Below are 22,918 nucleotides of genomic sequence, written 5' to 3'. Positions count from 1 at the left end.
GCAACAAGATTTGGAAAGAACAATAATTCACGTCTAAGTGACAAAGCTAGTTTCACTTATAAAAACCTAATGACAAACTTCGAAAGAACTACATTTGAAAACGTGTGATATTACATCCCTGCAAGAAAGAAAAGACAGACAGACAGATAAGCAAACCAAACACCTGTGAACAAACTGAACCAGAGGAGAGGCGCTCCTCAGTCTGGCTGACAGGTCTGTGGAAAACCTACAGTTAACATGAGGGTCACCAGTCAGCTCAGGAGCAGGACAACGATGTCCACTCTCTCCGACTGTGCTCTACATTTATTGATATTTCTGCCCAGAGTTTCAGGTAACAAAAGCAAATTAAAGGCAAAAGACTGCAAAGAAAAGTAAAAACTGTCTTTACCGGCAGACAATATAATTATTTGTACATATAGAAAATCCTAGACGATTTTTTTAAAAGTGTAAAGGTCTAGATTTTGATCTCCACCCCCTAACCCAGGGGAAAACACTAAAGTGTAACAAGAATTATTAAGTTTAGCAAGGTTGCAGAATACAAGGTCAATGTGAGACAGCACTTTGTGCCATTATGATGATGCTACCAAGATGACAATAACAGATGCTGGAAACTGGACCGCTCGCATTGCTGCCAGGAATGTGAAATGATGATGTCACTGTGAAATACCCTTTGGTAGTTCTTCAAAAGGTCAAAGAAAGTAACCCCATGACTCAGCAACTCCACTCCTAGGTGTTCAGGAAAGTTAAAAGCTTGCACAAGAATATGCTAAAGAACATTATTCCTAACAGCTAGCTACAAAGTGACAACAGCCCAAATACTCAATGGATGGATGTACAAACAAAAAGTATCTATACAAGGGGATACTATTTGGTGATAGCGTGAATGAATGGATACTGATACACTCTACCATAAGAATGAGCACAGATAACACTGTGCTTAATGAAAGAAGCCAGGGAAAAGACTATGCCCACGGTGAGCCTCTTTTATGAAATGGCAGAGCAGGAAACTCCAACAGAGCAGTGGTGTTGAGCGGACTGAGGTGGCTGAAACTGAGATCTGTTCCCTCTTGGGTTGCTGGAAACAGTCTGACAACAGCGGGTGGTGACAGTTTGCACACTGTGATCCACTGAAAACATATTAATCCTATACTGTGAATGATGAGTGGATTTACGTCACTTAAAATTTATCTTAATAAAAATTAGTTAAAAATCAGACGTATTTCTGCATACTAATAACAATACGTAATTCCAGCATGAACTTATGCAAATAATTCTACTCACAACAGAATGCTGCAAAGTCAGTAAGAAAGATGACAAAGTAGGCAAGACACTTGCTACCAAACCTGATACCTGAGTTTGATTCCAGGAATCTCTATGGTGGAAGGCAAGAAATGACTCCCCCAAGTTGTCTTCTGACTGCTATATGAATGCTGTGGCACACATGACCTCATACAGGTAATTTTTTAAGTTCTTAGGAATAATATAAAAAGTACTAAAGAAGTGAGAGAGTTTAAGTGAGCAAAACATTGTTATCTTAGTGAGACAGAAGACTTAACACTGCCAATAGAGGATTTAAACACAATTGTGATCAATATCCCAAAAGATATTTTAAGGAAACTGCTAAGGTGGTTATAAAATCTATAGGAAAATACCAAGGGCAAAACCAACCATGGAAACAGACAGGCAAAAAAGCCAGCCAAGTTGGAGAATGGGTGTTATCTCATTGACACTACCTAAGTTCAACAGCACCTCACAGGTACACTATCAGGGTGGACTAGGCATGGAATAGAACACATGGTCCAAAAGTCAGCAAGGGCACACATTTAGGTCAACTGATTTTTGACAACCCCCACCCCACAAAAACCATTTCAATATCAAAAGAAGGAACTTGTTATTCTGTGGATTTTTTCTTTTTCTCCCCCACCCCCTGACAAGGCTCTTCTCCACGGCTCTCTTAGAACTCGATTTGCCGACCAGGCTGGCCTCATACTCAGAGATCTGCCTGCCTCTGCTCCCAAGTGCTGAGATCCAAAATTGCTGGAGCAACTGGAGACAAACACACACACACACACACACACACACACACACACACACACACACACACCCCATTTGACAATCCAATTTCTAGGCAGCTATCCAAGACAAACTTTACATCTTTACAAAGGCATACAGCAGCACTGTCTATCTAACAAAAACCCTAGACGTCAATCAACCAGTAAATGGACAGTATGTTACATACATACAATGGAATTCAATTCAGAAGTGGAGGCTGGAAAAGCAGGAAGAAGTTCAAGAGTTCAAGGCTGGGCTCAACTACTAACAGGATTAAGGTCAACCTGGAATATACGAGACCCTGTCTCAATAAAGCAACACAATTCAGCAGTAAAACAGACACACAGACACACAGACACAAAGACACACACACACACACACACTATACTAGGTGTGGTGGCACAAGCCTTTAATCCCTCCCTGCACTAGGGAGGCAGAGGAAGGAAGATAGGAAGACCTCTTGATGTCAGCCTGATCTACAGAAGACAGCCAGAGCTATAGGGAGAAACCATCTTAAAAAACCAAAACTAAACCAGCCATCCAAAATAAAATACAATACAATAAAATAGAAAGGGGCTGAAGAGATGGATTGGCAATTAAAAGCCTTTAAGCTCTTCCAGAGGACCTAGATACAGTTCCTAGGACAAACCTACATGGTGGCTCACACAAATCCAAAGCCCCCTTGTGGCCTCTGAGGGCACCAGGGATGTACATGGTCCACATACTTACAGGCAAACACTCACTCATGCATATAAATAAGAACAAATAAATCTTTTTTTTCTTAAGTCACAAAGTTACTGATGACCTTAGAAAACATTACACAAAGAGAAAGAAAACTGCTTTTTTTTTTTTTTTTTTTTGGAGCTGGGGACCGAAACCAGGGCCTCAAGCGCTCTACCACTGAGCTAAATCCCCAACCCCAGAAAACCGCTTTTTAAGGTAGCGTTTTATGGGCTGGAGAGGTGGCTCAGGAGTAAAGAGCACTGGCTGCTCTCCTGAGGCCCCAGGTTGGATTCTCAGCACCTTCACGGTGGCTCAAAACCCTGCAAATCCAGACCAGGATCATCTTCAGACGTCCTCGAGCACTATAAGCATGTGGAGCAAACACAGACCTACACGAAGGCGATACACTCCAATGCATAAAATAAAGGTAAATCTTTAATGATAACAAGATGGCATTTTATGATGTCATTTAAATGAATTTTCAGAAGGACAAAACTATTGTGCTGTGATGGCGGGTCAATGGATGCAGGTTGAGAGGCTGCAAAAGGGGCAAAAGGGACGCTGGAGGATGACACTGGCATTCTAGACCATAACTCGTCAGGCTACAGTCGAGATGCAGAAACTGCCTCTTTTACTGGGCATTCAGCATACAACAATAAAATCGCGTGTGTGATTGTGTGTGTGTGTGTGTGTGTGTGTGTGTGTGTGTGTGTGTGTTTAAAGCAAGCTGCATAGGCACTTACCATTGTAGCCTTCCAGGACAGAATCAATAATTGGTCTTGCAGTCAAGTTATATACATCAAGTTGTTTACTCTCTGGTCCAAAAACAGTATCGAAAGTAAATGTCTTCGGAGGTTCGTTGGAAGAGTCGGTCTTATGGACGGTGATAGTCCCCCGCATTTCATCCACGCTGACGGCCTGTCTGTAGCACATTGATTTCTCTCTCTCGTTGAGAGGTCGGCACCTGACAACTACCTTCACGTTGTCGCAGCTTTCTGGCTTCTCTGATTTATTGATCTGGTGGAGATAGTATTTGCAAAGAATGAAAAGAGTGTTCATTTTGCCCTACATATAGTTGGAAAAGACTACTTTTTCAACTCAGCACCCTGAATATGCTAAGACTTAATTAATTAATTTTTTAATGATTTTTTATTTATTTTATGTATGAGTACACAGTTGCTGTCTTCAGGCACACCAGAAGAGGGTATTAGATCCGATTACAGATGGCCATGAGCCACCATGTGGTTGCTGGGAATTGAACTCAGGACCTTTGAAGAGCAATCAGTGCTCTTAACCACTGAGCCATCTCTCCAGCCCCAGCAAATACTTAATACTTTAAATGCAGAAAATGAACTAGTATACAAGACATTAGCTCAACGGTCCACAACATCTGAATTTGCAAAAAAAAAAAAAAAAGAACATGTGAACGTGGTTGTTGTCAAGCTTTATTAAGAATTATGAGGTCAAGCCCAGCGCTGTGGCACACATCTTTGATCCCAGAACTCCAGGAGGCAGAGGCAAGTGGATCTCTGTGGGTTTGTGAACAGTCTATAGAATAGAGAGACCCTGCCTCAAAACAAACCAGCAAGGTCCGAGGTCCTTTGCTCTCCCATGACACCTAGTTTCATCTAGAATGCATTTGTAAAATTTTTACTGTGTGATAACTTCCACACATAGCTTACCTCACTACACAAGTTAAGGACAGAGAAGGCCAATGACATACAGAGAAAAATGTCTTCTGAATGTTTATATAAACCTTTGATTTTCAAAATTTTACATGACAAAGAAACGAAGTCCAATTCTACTACTAATATGCTTCTCTCCAGTTTGGCCTTCATCACCCCTCAGCTAGGTAACATCGCCTGGGCCCTACATTAGGCTCCTGGTTGTGTATGCTCCTGAATCTAATTGAATTGCCCCTCGGTCTGCCCTCTTACATCATGGTGTAAACAGAAATCAAATCTCATTATTCTCCAATGTAAAAATCTCCCCAGATGACAAGCCAAAAAATGTTAAGGCGGTACAGAAAAGCTTCCCCAAGCACTCGTCCTCCTCTCAGCAGAGTTCCGTGATCTTTTCTTCACTGCTGGTTTTCCTGGAGTCCTTCTGCCTAGAACATTCCTTATGCCCTTCTTCACTTAGATAACATCTATTTATCCTCCAGTTTTCAGCTCAGCAGCCACTTCCTATGGGAACACTTCTCTGACTAGGTCAAACGCTTTTTCACTTAATAGACTCTGAGAGAGAGCATACTGGGCTTCTAAAGGCTACAGTTTTACTCTGGTTTGCTCCTTGACTGATGTCTGTCATTCTGTCTTCATCTGAGACCCAAATAAGGAGTCAAGGGTCTGAATTCAGCCCATAAAATTCTCTTGTTTGCCTCAAAGTATTTTGTTTTGTACTGGTACTGGGTCTCAGTGAAGCACAGGTCAGCCTAGAATTCATTATGAAGCCAAGAACAGCTTTGAACTTGAAACAGGATTTCTATGTGTAGCCTTGGCTCTCCTGGAACTGACTCCAGAGACCATGCTAGCCTCAGACTCACAAAGATCTGTCAGCATCTGCCTCCAGAGAGCTGGGTTTAAAGGTGCCACCACTGCCCGGCCCAGCCTTAAACTCTAAATCCTTTTCCTCCCCTGTCAACATTTCAAAATGTTGGCCAGGTGGCTTGTGGTAGTTTTAAATATTTTAATCAGCTGCTAAAATTGAGAAATTTCACAAATAGAGCTATTTAAGTCTTTTGAAAACAAAAGTAGTTCTGGTATGTGTAGGCTAGCCTTCCTTAATGGAAACATTTTCCAATTCACCAGAGCCTATTTCTACCATATGTAGCTTAACTGCTTCATCCAGTAAGGCTGACTTTTCTCTGTTTGGTATACAGTTTTCACCTCAGCCTCAAAAGGCAAGCTTCTCTTCTCCAAAGTCAAAACCTTGGCACCCGAGGCTGGAGAGATGGGTCCGTGGCCCACGCTGGGTTTCCAGCACCCACACGACAGCTTACCACTGCTTTTAAGTAAAGTTTCAAATAGTCCCATGCCCTCTTCTTCCTTCCCCTGGCACGTGGTGCACATACATACATGCAGACAAACACATTAAAAATACACATTAAAAATATACATAATGGGGGTTGGGGATTTAGCTCAGCAAGCGCAAGGCCCTGGGTTCGGTCCCCAGCTCTGAAAAAAAAGAAAAGGAAAAAAAAATATATATATACATAATGGGGTTGGGAATTTAGCTCAGTGGTAGAGCGCTTGCCTAGCAAGCGCAAGGCCCTGGGTTCGGTCCCCAGCTCCGAAAAAAAGAAAAAATATATACATAAAATAAAAATTAAATTAATATCTGGCAAGTTTTGCTCAACCAACCTTACCACCTGCATAGCTAACAAATATGCAGTTAGTGTCTAATATTTATTGAATGAATACCCTGAAAGCAACACATATAAACAGACATTGAGCATTTTGTGCTAAATGTCAAGACCTGTCCTTCAAGTGTCCTATACATTAATTTATTTTGCCTTGATAAAAAGCCCAAGAAGGAAAGTTTAATTGTGTAGGAATTAAGGGCCCAGACAATGTAAATAACCGTCGGAGGCCCCATAACCAATAAATAACCTACCATGGCTCAAGTCTTCTCCAATGGGATTTACAACCACCCCCTTATTATGGCACGATAACAATCCGTGAAATCCTAGGAGGTAACCAAATCGCCACCGCTTATTCGCACAAAGACACCTACGGGTTACATTCTGTATCATAAGCTAAGGTGTCCGCTCGGAATAACAGTTTATACCCGGGGAAGTAGGGGGCCAGAGCGTGGACTCTGGGGTCGCGAGCATCCGCAGGACCCTGGTGGCCGCGCGCAGCCACCAAGTCCCTGCTGGCCGCGAGGTGCTTTTTCTGTCCGGCTGCGCAGGCCTGGCGGGATGCAGCGCGTTCCGGGTAGACAGGGCGGGTCCCGGGCCGCCCCCAAGATGCGCCCTGGACCCGAGCCCTACCGCCCCACCACCGCCCTTCCCCTCCAAGGCCTGGCGGCCGGACCGCCCTGCCCCGCCCGCCCGCCTTGCGCTTCTATGGCAACGGCCGCGCCCCCGAGCAGGGCCGCCACACGGAGCCGGAGGCCCTGTGGCCGACTGCCCATCCTCACCGGCATGGTGGCCGCGTCTGGTGGTCCGCCAATGTCCCCGCTCCGGATGCAGTCCAACAACACCGGGTTTGGAGGCGAGGCTGGCCGCAAGCGACCGAAACACCTTAGCGCTCTGGAGACTACGGCTCACAAACCGCAGTGCGCAGGCGCACTCTGAGCTCGCCCCGCCCAAAGTAGGGTGCCCTCGACTTCTCAAAGTACGCTTGCGCAAGGGGTTTCCGCGTCCATCTCCATGGACGCCAGACTGGGGCAACGCCTACGGGGTGCTGCCATTCCTCTGCTCAGTAAAGCTGGTTCATGTTGAGGCCACTGGGACATCTGACCCGCTCAGATTACCAGGAGCTCCTGGCGCTGGCAACGTCCCAAATATTATAAACGGCAGTGGACAATAGCGCACCAGATTCTGAGGAATTCTTATTTTATGAGGACTATCAGAGACTGGGTTCTGTTTATCTCTACTATCTGCCTGCACCAACAGTGTGAGACTTTGAATAAAAAGTTGTGATACATGAACTTTGTGTGTATGCATCTGTGCAAACTTCAACCATTAAACTGAGCGCTCCATTAGACAGGAGAGGGCTTTTGTTTTGGTGGGGCGGGGGGTAATGGGGGGATGGATTGTACCTCAGGCCTCAGGAGTGCTGGGCAATGATCATGTTCTTGTTTAAAACTGAGCTCTTTGAAGAACATAGATTTATTTCTGGCCTGAGGTATCTGAATTAAAAAAAAAAAAAGGAGAAAGAGGGGGGGGGAGATTGCTCCAAGGTATAGAGAAGAAGAAAGTCTATTGTACATAAAAGGGAGAGCATAGCTAGAGGAAGAGACAAAGGCATCTGAGAGGGTTCAGAGTGAAGAGGACCCTGAGCCAGCCTTATGAGGAGAGTGTCTGGGGGGAGAGAGGAGAGAGAGGATACCTACAGGCCAGGAAGCTAAAGGGTAAAAAAAAAAAAGTAAAAAAATACCATAGTAAAAATGGCTGGATTATATAGGGAAGAACCCCAGAAGGGCAGCCCAGCACCTGGGCTGGAGGGTTCATGGGGTGGAATATGCCAGTCAAACCCTGTAACAGGAAGGGGCTGAGGGATGCTGGGAGAACCTGGCAGCCAGCTCGCTGGGAGAACCTGGCAGCCAGCTCTGCTTGTTGTAGACAATTCAGTCACTTGTTGGGAGTTTGAGACCTAACAATGCCCAGTCCAGAAACTAGCTCAAAGCAGAAGCTCCATCTAGATAGCCATTTGCTCAGCAGAACTGGTTTGGATTTCTCAATTAAAGGAGAGTTTGTTTTGGATTTGGTTTGACTTGGGGTTGGGGGAGTGTCTCACTGGATGAACCAGGCTGATCTTGAACTCACAGAGATCTTTTGACTCACCAGAGCTGGCATTAAAGGCATCTTCATCACTCCCAGAAGATATAGGAGAATTTAAGTTGCAAATAATTATAAGGTGTGTTTTGTGTTAATATTTAAAATGTTCGCCTTGGGGCTGAAGAAATGGCTCAGCGGTTAAGAGTACATACTGCTCTTGCAGAGGGCCCGGAGTTAGGGCCCCAACAGCAGGTCAAGCATTCACAACTCCAGCTCTGGGGGAATCATAAGCCCTCTTCTGGTCTCTGTGGGAACTGTACTCACATGCATATACTCACTCACAGGGGCACACATATACTTAATTTTTTTTTTTTTTTTTTTTTTTTTTTTTTTTGGAGCTGAGGACCGAACCCAGGGCCTTGGGCTTGCTAGGCAAGCGCTCTACCACTGAGCTAAATCCCCAACCCTACTTAATTTTTAAAAAGTCTTTTTAAAAAAAGTTCCTCTTCAATGCACCACACAGTTGGTCTTGGATATTAGTAAAATGTTCTGTATTATTTCTCAAAGACGCTGAGTAGAAGGTAAAATACCCATCTCTTATGATCCAGACCACATAGCACGGCTATTGCTAATAAACAATAATCCCCTGTCCTCTTATTAAAGTTTTATACTTATTTATGTAACTGTATGCTCCAATACTCATATGCCACGACTCTTATGTGTGGAGGTCAGAGAACACCTTTCAGGAGTTGGTCTCTTCTTTCCCTATGTGGATCTCACCGATGGAGCTAAGGTAGTGAGGCTTAGTGGCAAGCTCTCTACCCACTGAGCTATCTTGCTGGACACTGAAGTTTTTTTTTGTTTTTTTTTTAAAGATGCCTTTATTCTAAATGAATCTTGAAGTGGAAACTACTGGTTTCTTTGGAAAGTTATGTCCAACGATGTTTTGCTGGGGCATGAAGTAAAAGGATGTCTTGCTAAAGCAAGCTCATGAAAGAATGTTTTCCTGAAGCAGACACAGGTGAAAGGATGTTTTGATCTAGCAAACACATGACAGGACCCGTGATGAAGGAGTATAAACATGACCCCACAGACAGTGGGAGACCAGCACTGAGCCTTAATTTGGTTTGCTCTGCCTCACTATTCTTCACTAACAACATGCATGTATCGTTTTGCCCTACACAGCGTTGTTGAGCTCAACTTGTGATAACTCCAACACAGAGGGAAACTTGACAAAGAACTGCTCCTGAGGTTCCCGTGGCAGCTTGCTGCTTCCTCGACCTCACCTCAGGCCAGTTTGGTGACCCTGGTGGCTTCTTTAGGATTGAAATGCAGTTGCTGGTTTGTGCCTGGTGTCTGCTTGCTGAAAGGACTGGACTGTAGCTGCAGGTTTGTGCCTGGAGTCTGACTGCCCAGAGGACTGACCTGTAGCTGCTGAATCATATTTGGTGTTTGCTACAGGACTGAACTGCTGCCCAAGAAGATCAAGCTGTCCCCCAGAGAACTACTGCTGAACAGGTCCACTTCCCCCATACCCTAATAACTTTTCTCTTACAGTCCCTCTGCTGGGCTAGGGAAGTTGAACCCTTATTAAAAGTAGGTTGCAAAGAATTTCTGCCTGCAGAATCCAGGTTCCTAGCTTTGCCTATTTTACCTTGTATAATCCTGCATTCGAATGCACGTTATATTACATCATACTATCCTACATGAAGATAGGCTACCACAAGGCTAGACATTTGAGATGCTTTTTCTTCTTGTGTTACATCTCTGGAATAGTATTAAGATGTTTGCTAAGAGAATGAAATTATGTTGGGGATTTAGCTCAGCGGTAGAGCGCTTGCCTAGCGAGCGCAAGGCTCTGGGTTCGGTCCCCAGCTCCGAAAAAAAGAAAAAAAAAAAAAGAGAATGAAATTATTCCATTTTGAGTGTATGGCTTTACATTCAAATACCTTCTACTAATGTAAAGGTTTTTAGTTGTGTAAAAAAATTTAAAAAAGGGGTTGGGGATTTAGCTCAGTGGTAGAGCGCTTGCCTAGGAAGCGCAAGGCCCTGGGTTCAGTCCCCAGCTCCGAAAAAAAAAAAATAAATAAATAAATAAATAAATAAATAAATAAATAAAAAAAATCAAACTATTACTACTATACAAAAGTAAAAATAAAAGAAAAATGGTCATCATATATCATGTCCCACATGGGGAGCAGAAGACCTTTCAGAACAGCCATGCTCGTTAGTATTTCCTCTACCACCAACAGAAAGAGCGCTCCTCTGGAATTAGCCCAGAGTCTCACCTGTCTTACCACAGCCTCGCACAGAACCTGGCCCAGAAGAACCAATGATCCACCCTCCTTCTACCCAACCTCTCCCCTGAGCCTCAGTCCACTTGGATGTGGAACAGATATTTTAAGTTTATTGTGTCAAAGTTTAAATCCCATTCCCCAGTCCTCTTAGCCTCCCTTCCTCCACACTGCCCCTGTCACGTATACACAGAAAGGCTCCACCCAGGCTTCCTCAACTCAAAAAATAGAAGCAGAATTCCGACAAGGGCTCCGCTCAAATCCCAGTCTCTTTCTTCCACCCCAATCCCAATCCTTCAACACAGACCATTTAAGGGGCTGTAAAAGCAGATTCTTACCACTGTCACCACCAATGTGGTACACTCTCCCAGGCATTGCTATACTCAGAGCTGGTTTCCATAACAACATCCCTGCGGGGTAACAGCTGTGCCTCGGTTAGCTGATTCCTTGCCTAGCAAATCTGAATGCCTTGGTTCCATTCTAAGCATCTCATCAAGCTGGTACAAATGAGCGGAGGCAGGAGAATCGGAAATTCAAGGTCATCGTCAGTGACATGCTATGTCTGAGACAATCTGAGATCCAGCAGGCAAAGGAAGCCAGGTGTGGTAAACCCAGCCCTCAGGAGATGCAGAGGCAGGTAGACATATGTGAGTTCAAGCCTGGTGTGCATAGTGAGTCCCAAGTCAGAGCTGTATAATAAGACCCATCTGAAACAAAAACAAAAAGCAAAACAAAACAAACAAAACACAATGAGGGGCTGGACAGACAACTCAGTGGGTAAGAGCACTGACTGCTCTCCCAGAGTTCCTGGCTTCAATCCCCATTCCCACATGGCAACACGCACTGTCTGTAACTCCAGGTCCAAGGGATGCAATGCTCGCTTCACCAGGTATCAGGTATCCACATGACACACGTGCAGACAAAACACTTATACATATAAAATAATAATAATTTTTTTAAAACGAGGAGGAAGAGAAGCAGGAGAAAAAGTGGAGCAGGGGAAGAAGTGGAAATTTCTGGTTTCTTTAGAGACTCAGTTGTGTCACGGGATGTTTTCCGGAAACTATCTTATGAGAGGACGTTTTGCTGACAACAGACATATTCTGGAAGCTGCCTGGTGAAAAGGCATGTGATGTTTTACTGGAGCTGATGCTCAAGCGAACACGTGATGGTTGGAAAGGGTTTAACTAGAACCCAACAGACAGTGGACAATGCTCTGGTATTGGTTTGCCTTGTCACCCTTTGCTGGTCTTCGCTGGGCTTTGCTGACACTGGTCTTCACTGATGACACTGTAGCGTTGGTTTGCCTTGGTTTCTTCACTCATGATCACTTGTCGTGACTTCATAGAGAGACACGCGGGGTTGGGGATTTAGCTCAGTGGTAGAGCGCTTGCCTAGCAAGCTCAAGGCCCTGGGTTCGGTCCTCAGCTCCGATTAAAAAAAAAAAAAAAAAAAAAAGAAAGTGTGCATAGAGAGACACGCACCACAGAACTTCTTGTGAAAGTCTGGTGGCTTCTCTTGCTGCTTTTGCAGACTCAGTCCAGTTGGAGAGCCTCACAGTTTCTTCTGGCTCGAACTGCGGTGGCTGATTTGTGAATGGTGTTTGGAAGTGGGTCGAGCTAATGCTGCTGATGCGTGTGAACTGAACTGCTGATATCCTCACAATGAAGATCGCAATCGCCCCCAAAGAACTATTTCTAGACAGGTCCACATCTCCCTTTCTCCTGTTATACTTTCCGCTGCCTCTGGTGGGTGGTGGGCTGGAAGGGAGGTTAAAGCATTAAAGAACCCTTACTAAAGTAGGTTTTGAAAAGGCTCAGCCTTCCAGGGGAGAGACTCGGCAGGCACAGATTAGGGCCTAGGAGGACCCTGGATCCAGTCTCCCATGCGTGTGGAGAAAGGACTGTGTTTTCAGCATTGTACCTATGGGGATGGTGTTAAAACATGGAGCAGATCTTTTCCCTGCCCTAACCCCCTGCCACCTCGCAGTGTATAAGCCACAGCCATCCCTCTGCCTCTCCGTTCTCCCTCTGGGTTTGTCTGAGACAGCCCCAGTTGGCCTCCTTGTTTCCTCCAACATCCCAGATATGATTTCATCTTAGCAAGCAAGGCTTATGTGCTTGTAGATAGGCACTAACAAACACAACTGAAGAACTTTAGCTCGTACATGCAATCCCAGTATTCAGGAGACTGAAGCAAGAGGACCGTCTATGTGTTCAAGAACGATCCTGGAGTCCAGAAGGAATTCCAGGATGGCAAGGGCTAAAGAATGAGACCCTCATCTCAAGAAAACCAACAGAATTTTCCTTGATATGTTGTGCTGTTTTGTTTTTCCTTTTGATTATGAAAGTAGCTTTTTTGGCATTTATTTTATTTCATGTGTATGAGTGTTTTTCCTGTATGTATGTTTGTATGTGCAGCATGTGCCTTTGGTGGTCAGAAAAAGGTATCGAATCCCCTGGAACTGATAGTTATCACCTGCCATGTGGGCGTTAGACACCAAAGTCTTCTGGAAGAACAGCCAGTGCTCTTAACCGCTAAACATTCTCTCTGACCTTTACTTTCTTTTAAAAATCATTTGATCTAGATGGACAAGATTAGTTAGTACATAAAGACACTTAACCCCAAGTCTGACAATCTGAGTTTGATCCCTGGGACCATACAGAGGAGAGAACAGACTCCCAAAAGTTTTCCTCTGACTTCCAGATGCACATGGTGGCCCACGCTAGCACTCACGAGGGCACATACACACATTTACAAATAAGTGAAGAAATGTAATAAAAACATTTTGAAATACCACCTGGGGGCGGGACTGGAGAGATGGCTCAGTGGCTAAGAACACTGACTGCTCTTCCAGAGGTCCTGAGTTCAATTCCCAGCAACCACATGATGGCTCTCAACCATCTGTAATGGGATCTGATGCCCTCTTCTGGTGTGTCTGAAGACAGAGAGTGACCTTGTACTCGCATGTATAAAATAAACATTAAAAAAAATATCATCTGGGATCTGAGCAAGATGGTACAAGACTTTTTAATCCTGTCTCTAGGGAGACAGAGGAAGGCATGTTTCTGTGAGTTTGAGGCCAGCCTGGTCTACATAGTGAGTTCCAAGATAGCCAGAGCTATGTAAAAAAAACCATGTCTCAAAAAAGTTTAAAAAGTCCTTTGATCCACACATTAACCTTTTGAAATAGGTAGTAACTGTTGTTTTTGGTTTATAAATAAAGAAAATGAGGGATGAGGCCATCATATAACTTTTTCAAAGTCGTATACACCGACAATGAAGCCCATATACAAACCCAGGCTCACTAACAAGCTCTCCCTGAGGTGTCCACCTGACTCACCCCCCACCTCTCCTTCAGAGTCTTTGTTTGGGAGACATCTCAGTGAGCCCTAACAGCATCCTAATTGAAAGCTCCCCACTCTTGGCTCTTCGTATCTCTTCTCCCTACCTTATATATCCCTAGAGTTCATCTGGTGGTATACATACAGACTTTTAAAAATGGCATTCACTTACTTATTTTGCTGGGAGTACTACTTTGTACACGGGGAGGTTAGAGGACCACTTGGGGAAGTTAATTCCCTTCTTCTACCACACTGAGACTGGAGATCAAATTCAGGTCACCAGGCAAAGCAGATTGGCCTCTACCTACTGAGTCATCTTGCTCATCCTACATACAAACTTTACTAAGCTGCACAATTCATTGGGTTTAGCTAACATGGGTGGAACTTTATGACTATAAACACAGTCAGCTCACAATATTTCCTTCACCCCAAAAAGATATTCTGTTCTTACAGTATTATTAGGGCCCCAGATTTAGTAGGCCCTCAGACCTTAGCATAACCGACTCCATGATGGAAGCCCCATTCAGGCTGTAAAACTCAGCACACGGACAGAGCATCATCTGCCAAAAATGAAAGCAAAACTCTGTAGTTCTGAGAAAGTCTCTAAGTGCACTAACCTTGCTTTTAGCTTCCATAGCTGCGCTTCCGGCTAACTGTCCTTGTTAATTGAAGTGTGTCAATCCCGGACGTGGCCAGCTAATAACATTTTCCATTGGCTCACGCCCATGTCCGAGTAGTCTTCTCTGGTAAATACCCCACAACATTTCATTCCATTTCCTTCAGGACCCATATTGTCCCAGTGCCCTGAGTCCTAGACAGTCATTTTATGTCTCCGTGTCTTTGCATATTTTGGACATTTCATGCAAGTGGAACCATATCATAGGTGACTTTTGTGAATGAGTGCTTCCATATTTTTAGCATGGTTCATGTTATACATATTGTGTTTGCTTGTATATGCATATATGAGCACCATGTGAATGCCTGGTGGTCATGAAGACTGGAAAGGGAGAAAAGAAAAACAAAACAAAACCAAAAAATCCACCCAAAGTATTGCCAACCCAAGGTGAGTATTGTAGTTCAGTTGGGAGAGAGCTCACCCAGCATGCATGAGGCCCTGGGTTCAATCTCCTGGTAATGTCGCTAACCCAGCCCTTGGGAAGTAGAGAAGATCAGAACATTCAAAAAAATTACCAGCTCCCTACAAATACCCCGTTCCATTATTATTCAACATCCCAAAGCTACTGTGGTAGTTTGAATAAGAATGGTTCCTGTAGGCTCATAGATTTGAATGCTTGGTCACCAGAGAGTGGCACTATCAGAAGGAAGTGTATCACTAGGGGGTGGGCTTTGAGGTTTCAAATACTCAAGCCAGGCCCAGTGTCTCTCTCTTCTTGATGCTTGTTGATCTGGATGTAGGATTCTCAACTATTTCTCCAGCACCGTGTCTGTCTGTGTAACTCCATGCTTCCCACCATGATGATAATGGACTAAACCTTGGAAACTGTAAGCCAGCCTCAATTATTTTCCTATTTTCCTATATCAGAGTTGCCCTGGTCATGGTGTCCCTTCTTAGCAATAGAGCATTGACTAAGACAGCTACTTTGTAAATGGATAAACACAGAAAAGACTGACCTCCCCTTAGAGGGAGGGATGACCAATTTTTCTTTGAAACAGGGTCTTGTGTAGCCCAGGACTTCCTTGTGAGATCCAAATTGGACCTCTTCCAAGACCTCTTGAATGAGACTCACGGAGGCTGTGATGGATGCAAAAGCAAGAGGAGTTTAGTTCTGACATGCTGGGGTCATCCCACTTCGAGGGGAGACGACCCAGAGCAGACTCTAACAGGAGTTTTATACCTGGCAAACAATTGGGACAGAATTCAAACAATTGGGGCAGAATTTGCACAGTGGTAACTAGGCAGGGTACTCTGCGCATTTGATGGAGGGAATCAACTTTCAGATCGGACTCAGGTCCTGCAGCACAGGTCTGTGTAGGGAAGAGATGTGAAGCATGGGTAAAAGATAGGAAGAGGTGAAGTCTCTCGCTTACTAGTGGGTTTAGACTTTCACAATCCTAGGTGCCTACCACCCACTATCACAGCGAGGGCTCAGAAGCAGCCACCCAGCAGCGGGGCAATTAAGCCCACCAAGCCCACCCCGTCCTCGTAGGTGCCCCAATTGTAGGGTCACAACAACACACAGCTATGAGAAACCAGCCTGGATCTAGACTCCACCCTGCTGGTGCCTAAGGTGAGAGATATGAGCCATCTCTGAGTCTTGGATAGGCTTGGCTCTCTCTCTGGTGGCCTTGTGATGAACAGCACGGGTTCTGAAAGCCTTGGCCAGGCTCCTACCGCCAGTGGCCTAGGCTGGGTCTCCACTGGCTGCTTCCGTAGTGCTGGCTGCTCGCCTTCTTGATTCGAGTCCCACGCAGAGACGTGTACCTGTGGCTTGGCAACAATCTGTTACCTCCTCTGCGGTACTCAGACCCTGTGCTGCCTGATGTGGTTTCCCTCACCTAACTAGCAGGCGTTTCTGCCTTAAAACAGACCACCAAGGGCCACTTAATTGCATCCGGGTTTAGGATCTTGTAGCCCCTTTGGTTACCTTAATCAGGAGGTCCCTGCCACTGCTGGACTAAACTACCTCAAAACATGGAACTCCCCTCTTTGGTTCTTTTCCTAGCAAGTCCAGATGTGCCACATCTTGTGGGAAATCTTTTCCAGGTTCCTAAAGCTAAGAACAGCTTCCATTTTTCTTTTGGAGATGTGTGTGTGTGTGTGTGTGTGTGTGTGTGTGTGTGTGTGTGTGTTAAATTATGTGGCTGTGTGTCTGAGCGTGAGTTGGTACATGTAAGTGTAGGTGCCTGTAAAGGTTAGAGATGTTGGATCCCCTAGGAGCTTAAAGTTATAGGCAACTGTAAATGTATAGCCACCCCATATGAGCACCACCACTGAACTCTGATCCTCCATGAGAGCAATGTGCTCTCTTTACCGCTGAAGCCTCTCTCCAGGCGTTCTTTACTGGTCACCTGCCTATCTTCCTTTCCCCATTTTCCTACAGTTTCAGTAAAGGTAAGGAGGCCTCTGTGGGATGGTGACAGTCACTGGGACAAATGACTTCAAATCTCCTCCCAGAAACTTGACTTGGTTGTGTCCATGAACTGAGACCCTTCTCTGGGGCAGCAGCTCCGGATGAGCTGCAAGTTAGAGTGGCATCTGAGTTTTACTGTGGCTTTCTTTCAGGAGATGGTTTCTCAGTCAGCTTCCCAGCCCTTTACCCTGTCCTCCGACCCCTTCCACTGTGAGGGTAGGGACACCACAGCCATCTCTCCAGTGTCTTCCCAAGGCACTTCCCAAGTCTCCAAGGAAAGAAAATATGGCGTGTGTGTCCAGTTCTAAGTCTTCAATACAAATGTTTATTAAAACAAAATTTGCAGGCTGGAGAGATGGCTCGGTGCTTAAGAACACATTCTGTTCTTGCAGAGGACCTGGGTTTCTTTCCCAGAGACCACATGGTAGCTCACAAAAAAATATTAACTCCAGTTAAAGGGAATCTGTCACCCTCCTCTGGTTTCCTCATCTGCACAAACCCCCACATAACCCCCCACCACACACACACACACACACACACACACACACACACACACACACACACACACACACACACAATTTTAAAAAATCTTTTTTAAAGATACACTTTACGCCCTCTAAAATTTGTTTTTGACAAACAAAACCTCAAATGAACGACCTTTAAAATAAATACTTTTGGAGGTTATGGTAGTATTTGTTTCTCTAAAAATGTAGGACTACGTCATTAATGCACTTGGTATTTGGAAGTTTGCAAAGGCTTCTGAGGATAAAGCGTTGTTCTTTTGCTTTTGGTTTGGTTTTGGTTTTGACTTTCAGAGACAGAATCCTGTATAGCCAGGCTAGACTCAAATTCACTAGATAGCCAGAGCTGGCCTTGAACTTCTGATCCCCCTACATCCCCTTCCCAGTGTTGGGAACTAACATACCTGACAGAAGCAGAGTTTTCTCAGAGCGGAACCATCTCCAATGAAGGCTGAAGGAAGTGGGTGGGGCTTAGGATCAGATGGTAAAGTGCTGGCTGTGATGTGAAGACCCCAGGTAGATTCTCCATACCCATGTTTTAAAAGAAAGGTGGGTGTGGCGGAATCACTAGGGATTGATAGCCTCACTACTTGGCAAGTTCCAGGCCAAGAAGAGATAAAAGACTCTGTCTTAAAATACAAAAGGTGGTTGATGCCTAAAGAATGACGTCCGGGGTTGGGGATTTAGCTCAGTGGTAGAGCGCTTGCCTAGGAAGCGCAAGGCCCTGGGTTCGGTCCCCAGCTCCGAAAAAAAGAACCAAAAAAAAAAAAAAAAAAGAATGACGTCCAAGGGTATCCTCCGGCTTCCACATGTATGTACACATACACACACATACAAAATACACACATACATACTCATACACACATATACACATGCACACATACATACACATACACACTTATACACATACCATACACACATACACACACATATATACATACATACACATATACACAGACATACACACATACATATACATACATACACATACACACATACAAAATACACACATACATACACATACACACATACAGAATACACACACATACACACATACATACACATACACACATACAGAATACACACATACATACACATATATACATACATACACATATATACACACATACATACATACATACACATACATACACATACACACATACATACACATATACATACACATACACACATACATAATACACACACATACACACATACACAATACACACATATACACTACATACACACATATATATACACATACACATACATAATACATACATACACATACACATACACATACCCACATACACACATACATACACACATACATACACATACACACATACACACATACACATACACACACACACACATACACACACACACAAAGGGAAAATAAGGTTGAAGGAAGATATGAAACTGCAGGGCTGTGAAGGCCATAGGCAGTTTGTCAAATGCATATCTAGGAAGTTGGAAGGCGTCTTTCTTCTTTCTCCAAGTAGCCATGCTGGAATTGGGAGGAGGTGAGCAGACCCCACAGCTCCCAGGAAACTTGGGGAGACCTCTTGCAGCTGAACACACATGACCCAGACCAACCTCTGAAGCACCTTGGAGTCTGAGCTGGCGGGCAGCGGGGTCTCCAAACCTTTTGCAAAGGGGATTCATGTGATGCACATTACAGCATTACCACTTCCTAGCGACTTGCCAAACAGGAAGATGTGGCTTGGTTTTTCTCCCAGAAGTCTTTTCAGTGGTAGGCCGCTAGAAGACAAGTCTACTGTTTGTGGATGCCCGGGTCCCCACGGCTAAGGAAACAAAAGCTACTGTGGCATGGTGGAAGGCTTTGGCCTCTTTATTTATTTATTTTTTTACAGTCAATTCCACGTGTAAAAGACCTCATAAAGCGTGTGGCTCTAGCTGTACCCCGAATGAGCTGCTGAGGATGGGGTTGGCTAATCTGGACAGACTTCATTAGAACCTCCACGTGGGAACGTCGCTGGATTTCTTGATTATAATGAGCATGAGTTTATAGAGTCTCCCTGAGACTCGTCTGTGCCTTTGGAACAGCTGTTTACAACACAGAACAGGCAAGGCACAGGCGTGCAACACGTCCTTGCACATGCACCACGGCGAGGTGATCCACAAAGGCTCACAACATACAGAAGAGTGGAAAAAAATGTTATCTTTATACCCCACACCCTTCCACCAAATTCTCACGTCTAAAGGACACAGAGTTCACTTGACAAAGACATTTGAACGGCACTATTATGGTCAGTTTCTCTCTTAGATACACACTGCAAAAATATTTAACTTTCCATTCTATGAATATCGTATATAAATATCTGTCTGCCTTTGCTATACTTTACACACATTCACTCAGCTGTCTTTATTCACCTACACACAATCCTTATTGAGGCGTTAGACCGCACTGATCTGGCACTTAAAAAATATCAGGTATCGGTTGGTTTTAGTTGGGGGAATAGGGGCCGTCTTTCAGGATGTGCTTGTTAGTAAGGCAAAATTATGCAAATGAGGAAATGTCATGGCGTTTTGGTCTGTTACAAAGCATGAAGGTTAAATCACTAAGGGCAGTTTCATTATGGAAAACTGGTGCTGTTGACAAAGTTCCTGGTTTCTTCTCAGGTCAAGCGGTTACACGTAACTCCTCTGCTCCCTTTAACAGTAGATTCGCATGTCTCAGAATCCAAACATGGCCATCTATACACTTTAGCCTCAGAGTACCATGTCACAAATCAGACTGTCTGGGAATGAAAAGGGTTGGGCCACACCAGATGCTCCCTGATGGAAATCGGAAACCGTTTGCACTTTTGGTCGTTGATATGTGAAAACTAGGGGAGGGGCCTCTGTCCTAACATTAAAAAAACATGGTCTCCAGTTCCACGCCCTGATGGTCCGGAGCCGGCCCCCGTGTGGAGGAACTGTTGCCTCAGAGGAATCCTTCCCTCCACGTCGCGTCCCTGACCAGGCAGCTACAGCACTGGATGGCAGGCCACCAGCTGCTGCAGTTCAAGGGTTCCACATTTGCTTTGGTCATCATCACCTTAGAGCTGGAGAGGCTCATGCCCGACTGCTGTGCTCCTATATCTGATCTGCTAAAGAAAGCACAGGTAGACATCAACTTGGCCCTTCTAGCTGACCCAGGACCCTTCTTGTTCCTTTATGAGTTCCAGAAGATGCTTGGAGCATGATGGCTATGGCAAGCGCTTTCTGGATGTGGCCATGCTGTGCTCCCCAAGATGGCAGACCCTGAACTCATTGGGAAGGCTTTTGGCAGTGAGGAACAAGAATACAGGCAGTCCATTGGCCAAGAGGATCGGGAATGGGCAGAGGACTCAGAAGCCTAATACCGAGGATTATGATGAATAATGTAACAATAAATGAAAGATTACAGACTTTTCATCTACAGGAGTATATGGTGACAGACACAGAGCGGGGGATGTCATGTCAGCAGCCCTCAGGACAGATTAGAATGAGATGGCAGAGTGATGATAGTTATTGAGGTTGGAGGTGGAGTTTCCCAGGTCGGAAGAGTTAATGGTATGAGGCAGGGTAGTTGTACCGAGCTCATAACGTCTCATGTTATCGTGCTGACCCTTGGCTGCCCATTCCTGTGTCTGAGATGACTCTGTTTCAAGGTTACCGCTCTGTGTCGACCCATGTTGGTGCTGAGCAACACGGGGGCACACTTGAGAAGTTTTGGTGACCTTCCTGCACCACCAATTTGCCTTTGCCTGCCAGCCAGCTTCTCTGCCACCACCATCTCAAGGCCTACAAGACCTGTTGGAACCCACCATGCTTGGATGCTGATAAAGTCTTTGGCTTTCTGAGTCTCATGATGAGACTGGGAGAAGGCTCTACAGCAGTGGTTCTCAGCCTTCCTAATGCTGTGACCCTTTACTACAGTTCCTCATGGTATGGTGACACCCCCCTCAAAAAGAAACCATAACTTTTTTTTGTTGCTACGTCATGTCATAACTATAATTCTACTACTGTTATGAATCTAATGTAAATATCTGATAAGTAAGACATCATATATGCAATCCCTGTGAAAGGCTGTGTTGACTGTCCCTGCAAAGGGTTGTGACCCACAAGTTGAGAACCACTGTTCTAGAAGAAGCTCTGGGGAAGTTCTTCAGTCCTCAGAAAAAAAATTAGGAGAGATAAGGACCAGCAGAGGTAAGGTGGCCTGAAGCTGTGACCCTGCCTTTCCTCTCTGTCCCTGGAGGCCAGGAAGCCAGGGAGAAGGCTATATTCTTACTCTTTCCTTCCTCAGCAAGGGCTGGTTCTGCCCCCTCAGAGCTATGTAAGAACTAGTGAACCCTTCTCAGCCCAAAGCACAGGACTGGTCCTCAGGCATTTTGTTTTGTTTTGTTTTGTTTTGTTTTGTTTTGTTTTGTTTTGTTTTGTTTTTTAGACAGGCTGTCACTATGAAAGGCTGGCTCAGAACTATCAGATTCACCTGCTTCTGCAGGCCCAAAGCTGGGGTTAAAGGCCAGGGTACCTGGCTCCCTCACAGACCAATTCTTGCTATTCTACCTGCCAGTCCTGGCCAGGTTGTTCCAGTCTTAGACTTGTCCCAAACGTAGGGGCAGCATCCTCTAAAGGACGGAGCCTCTCTGGACCCGAGGCTCCCGGTGTGGTGATTACTTACACCATCTCCTAAGGCCCAGATCGGAGAGTAGCACACTTGCCCTGTGGACTCTGAAGCCCCACAGTTGCCTCATCCAGAGGACTTCATGCTAAGATGCTCCTGTGACACGTATGGAGGGGATATAAAGGCTGGGGTGGCTGAGTATGTTGAGCCCAGCTTGCCCTGGCTGTCATACTGCCAGGAGGAGGAGGAGGAGACTTGCAGGGAAGAAGCTGCCTCTCTGAAGCTATGCTACTGTCATTCTCAAAGCTGTGGAGCCCAGCTGTCCAAGATGCCAGCTGGAGCTGTGTCAGTTTCCAAGTTAGGGACTTGAATGACTAGTTAGAGCTGGTCCGTGAAGCTCTGTCACTGCGAACGGTTCTTTTATGAATGTGCTAAGCCATGAGGGGGTTGGGTATAGTCTGTTGCCAGATGCTCACTGTGGTTAGGAACCAGACAGGCCACATTGTGAGGCCAGGGTATCATTTTATATTTTCTTTGATTTTGCTTATGGGAGCTCCCCTCTCCTGTTTATTTATTTGTGTGTGTATAGACGTGGGGGTCAGAGGTCAGTTTGTGGAAGTTCTCTCCTTCTATTACATGGGTCTCAAGGATCAGACTCAGGTTGGTGTGCTTAGCAGCAAGCTCCTTTACCTAATGAGCCATTTCGCCAGCCCTTGCTTTTTTGTTTTTACTGTTATTATTTTCCGAGCACAAGTATTGCAACCCAGGCTGACCTCAAACCTAAAATCTTCCTGCTTCAGCCTTTGGAGTACTGGGGCCAAGGGC

The 22,918-nt window shown here is 45.0% G+C and overlaps 2 protein-coding genes across 19 annotated transcripts in view; both read right to left on the bottom strand.

The window, feature by feature from the left end:
- Kif3a (kinesin family member 3a) overlaps nt 1–7,044 on the bottom strand; it is a 36,307-nt gene extending 29,263 nt beyond the window's left edge. For 2 of the 3 annotated variants that reach the window (XM_087574678.1, XM_087574679.1), the window contains exons 1-2: nt 6,919–7,041; nt 3,519–3,792 (exon numbers count right to left, since the gene is read on the bottom strand). In XM_087574678.1, coding sequence (XP_087430804.1) covers nt 3,519–3,792; nt 6,919–6,924 — 280 coding nt within the window. In that variant the 5' untranslated portion in view covers nt 6,925–7,041. Of the gene's footprint in view, nt 1–3,518; nt 3,793–6,918 lie in introns of all 3 variants that reach the window. The other variant, NM_053377.1, reaches the window with a different exon arrangement.
- Nucleotides 7,045–19,307: 12,263 nt separating this feature from the next.
- Septin8 (septin 8) overlaps nt 19,308–22,918 on the bottom strand; it is a 28,775-nt gene continuing 25,164 nt past the window's right edge. For 9 of the 16 annotated variants that reach the window (XM_087571658.1, XM_087571659.1, XM_087571661.1 and 6 more), the window contains 1 exon segment: nt 19,308–20,591. In XM_087571658.1, the coding sequence (XP_087427784.1) occupies nt 20,426–20,591 (166 nt within the window). In that variant the 3' untranslated portion in view covers nt 19,308–20,425. 16 annotated transcript variants of the gene reach the window in all.

Source organism: Rattus norvegicus, chromosome 10 (genome assembly GCF_021556685.1).
Source record: "Rattus norvegicus strain SHRSP/BbbUtx chromosome 10, alternate assembly SHRSP_T2T, whole genome shotgun sequence".
NCBI classification, from domain to species: Eukaryota; Metazoa; Chordata; class Mammalia; order Rodentia; family Muridae; genus Rattus; species Rattus norvegicus.
This window is presented reverse-complemented; position numbering and strand designations above follow the sequence as displayed.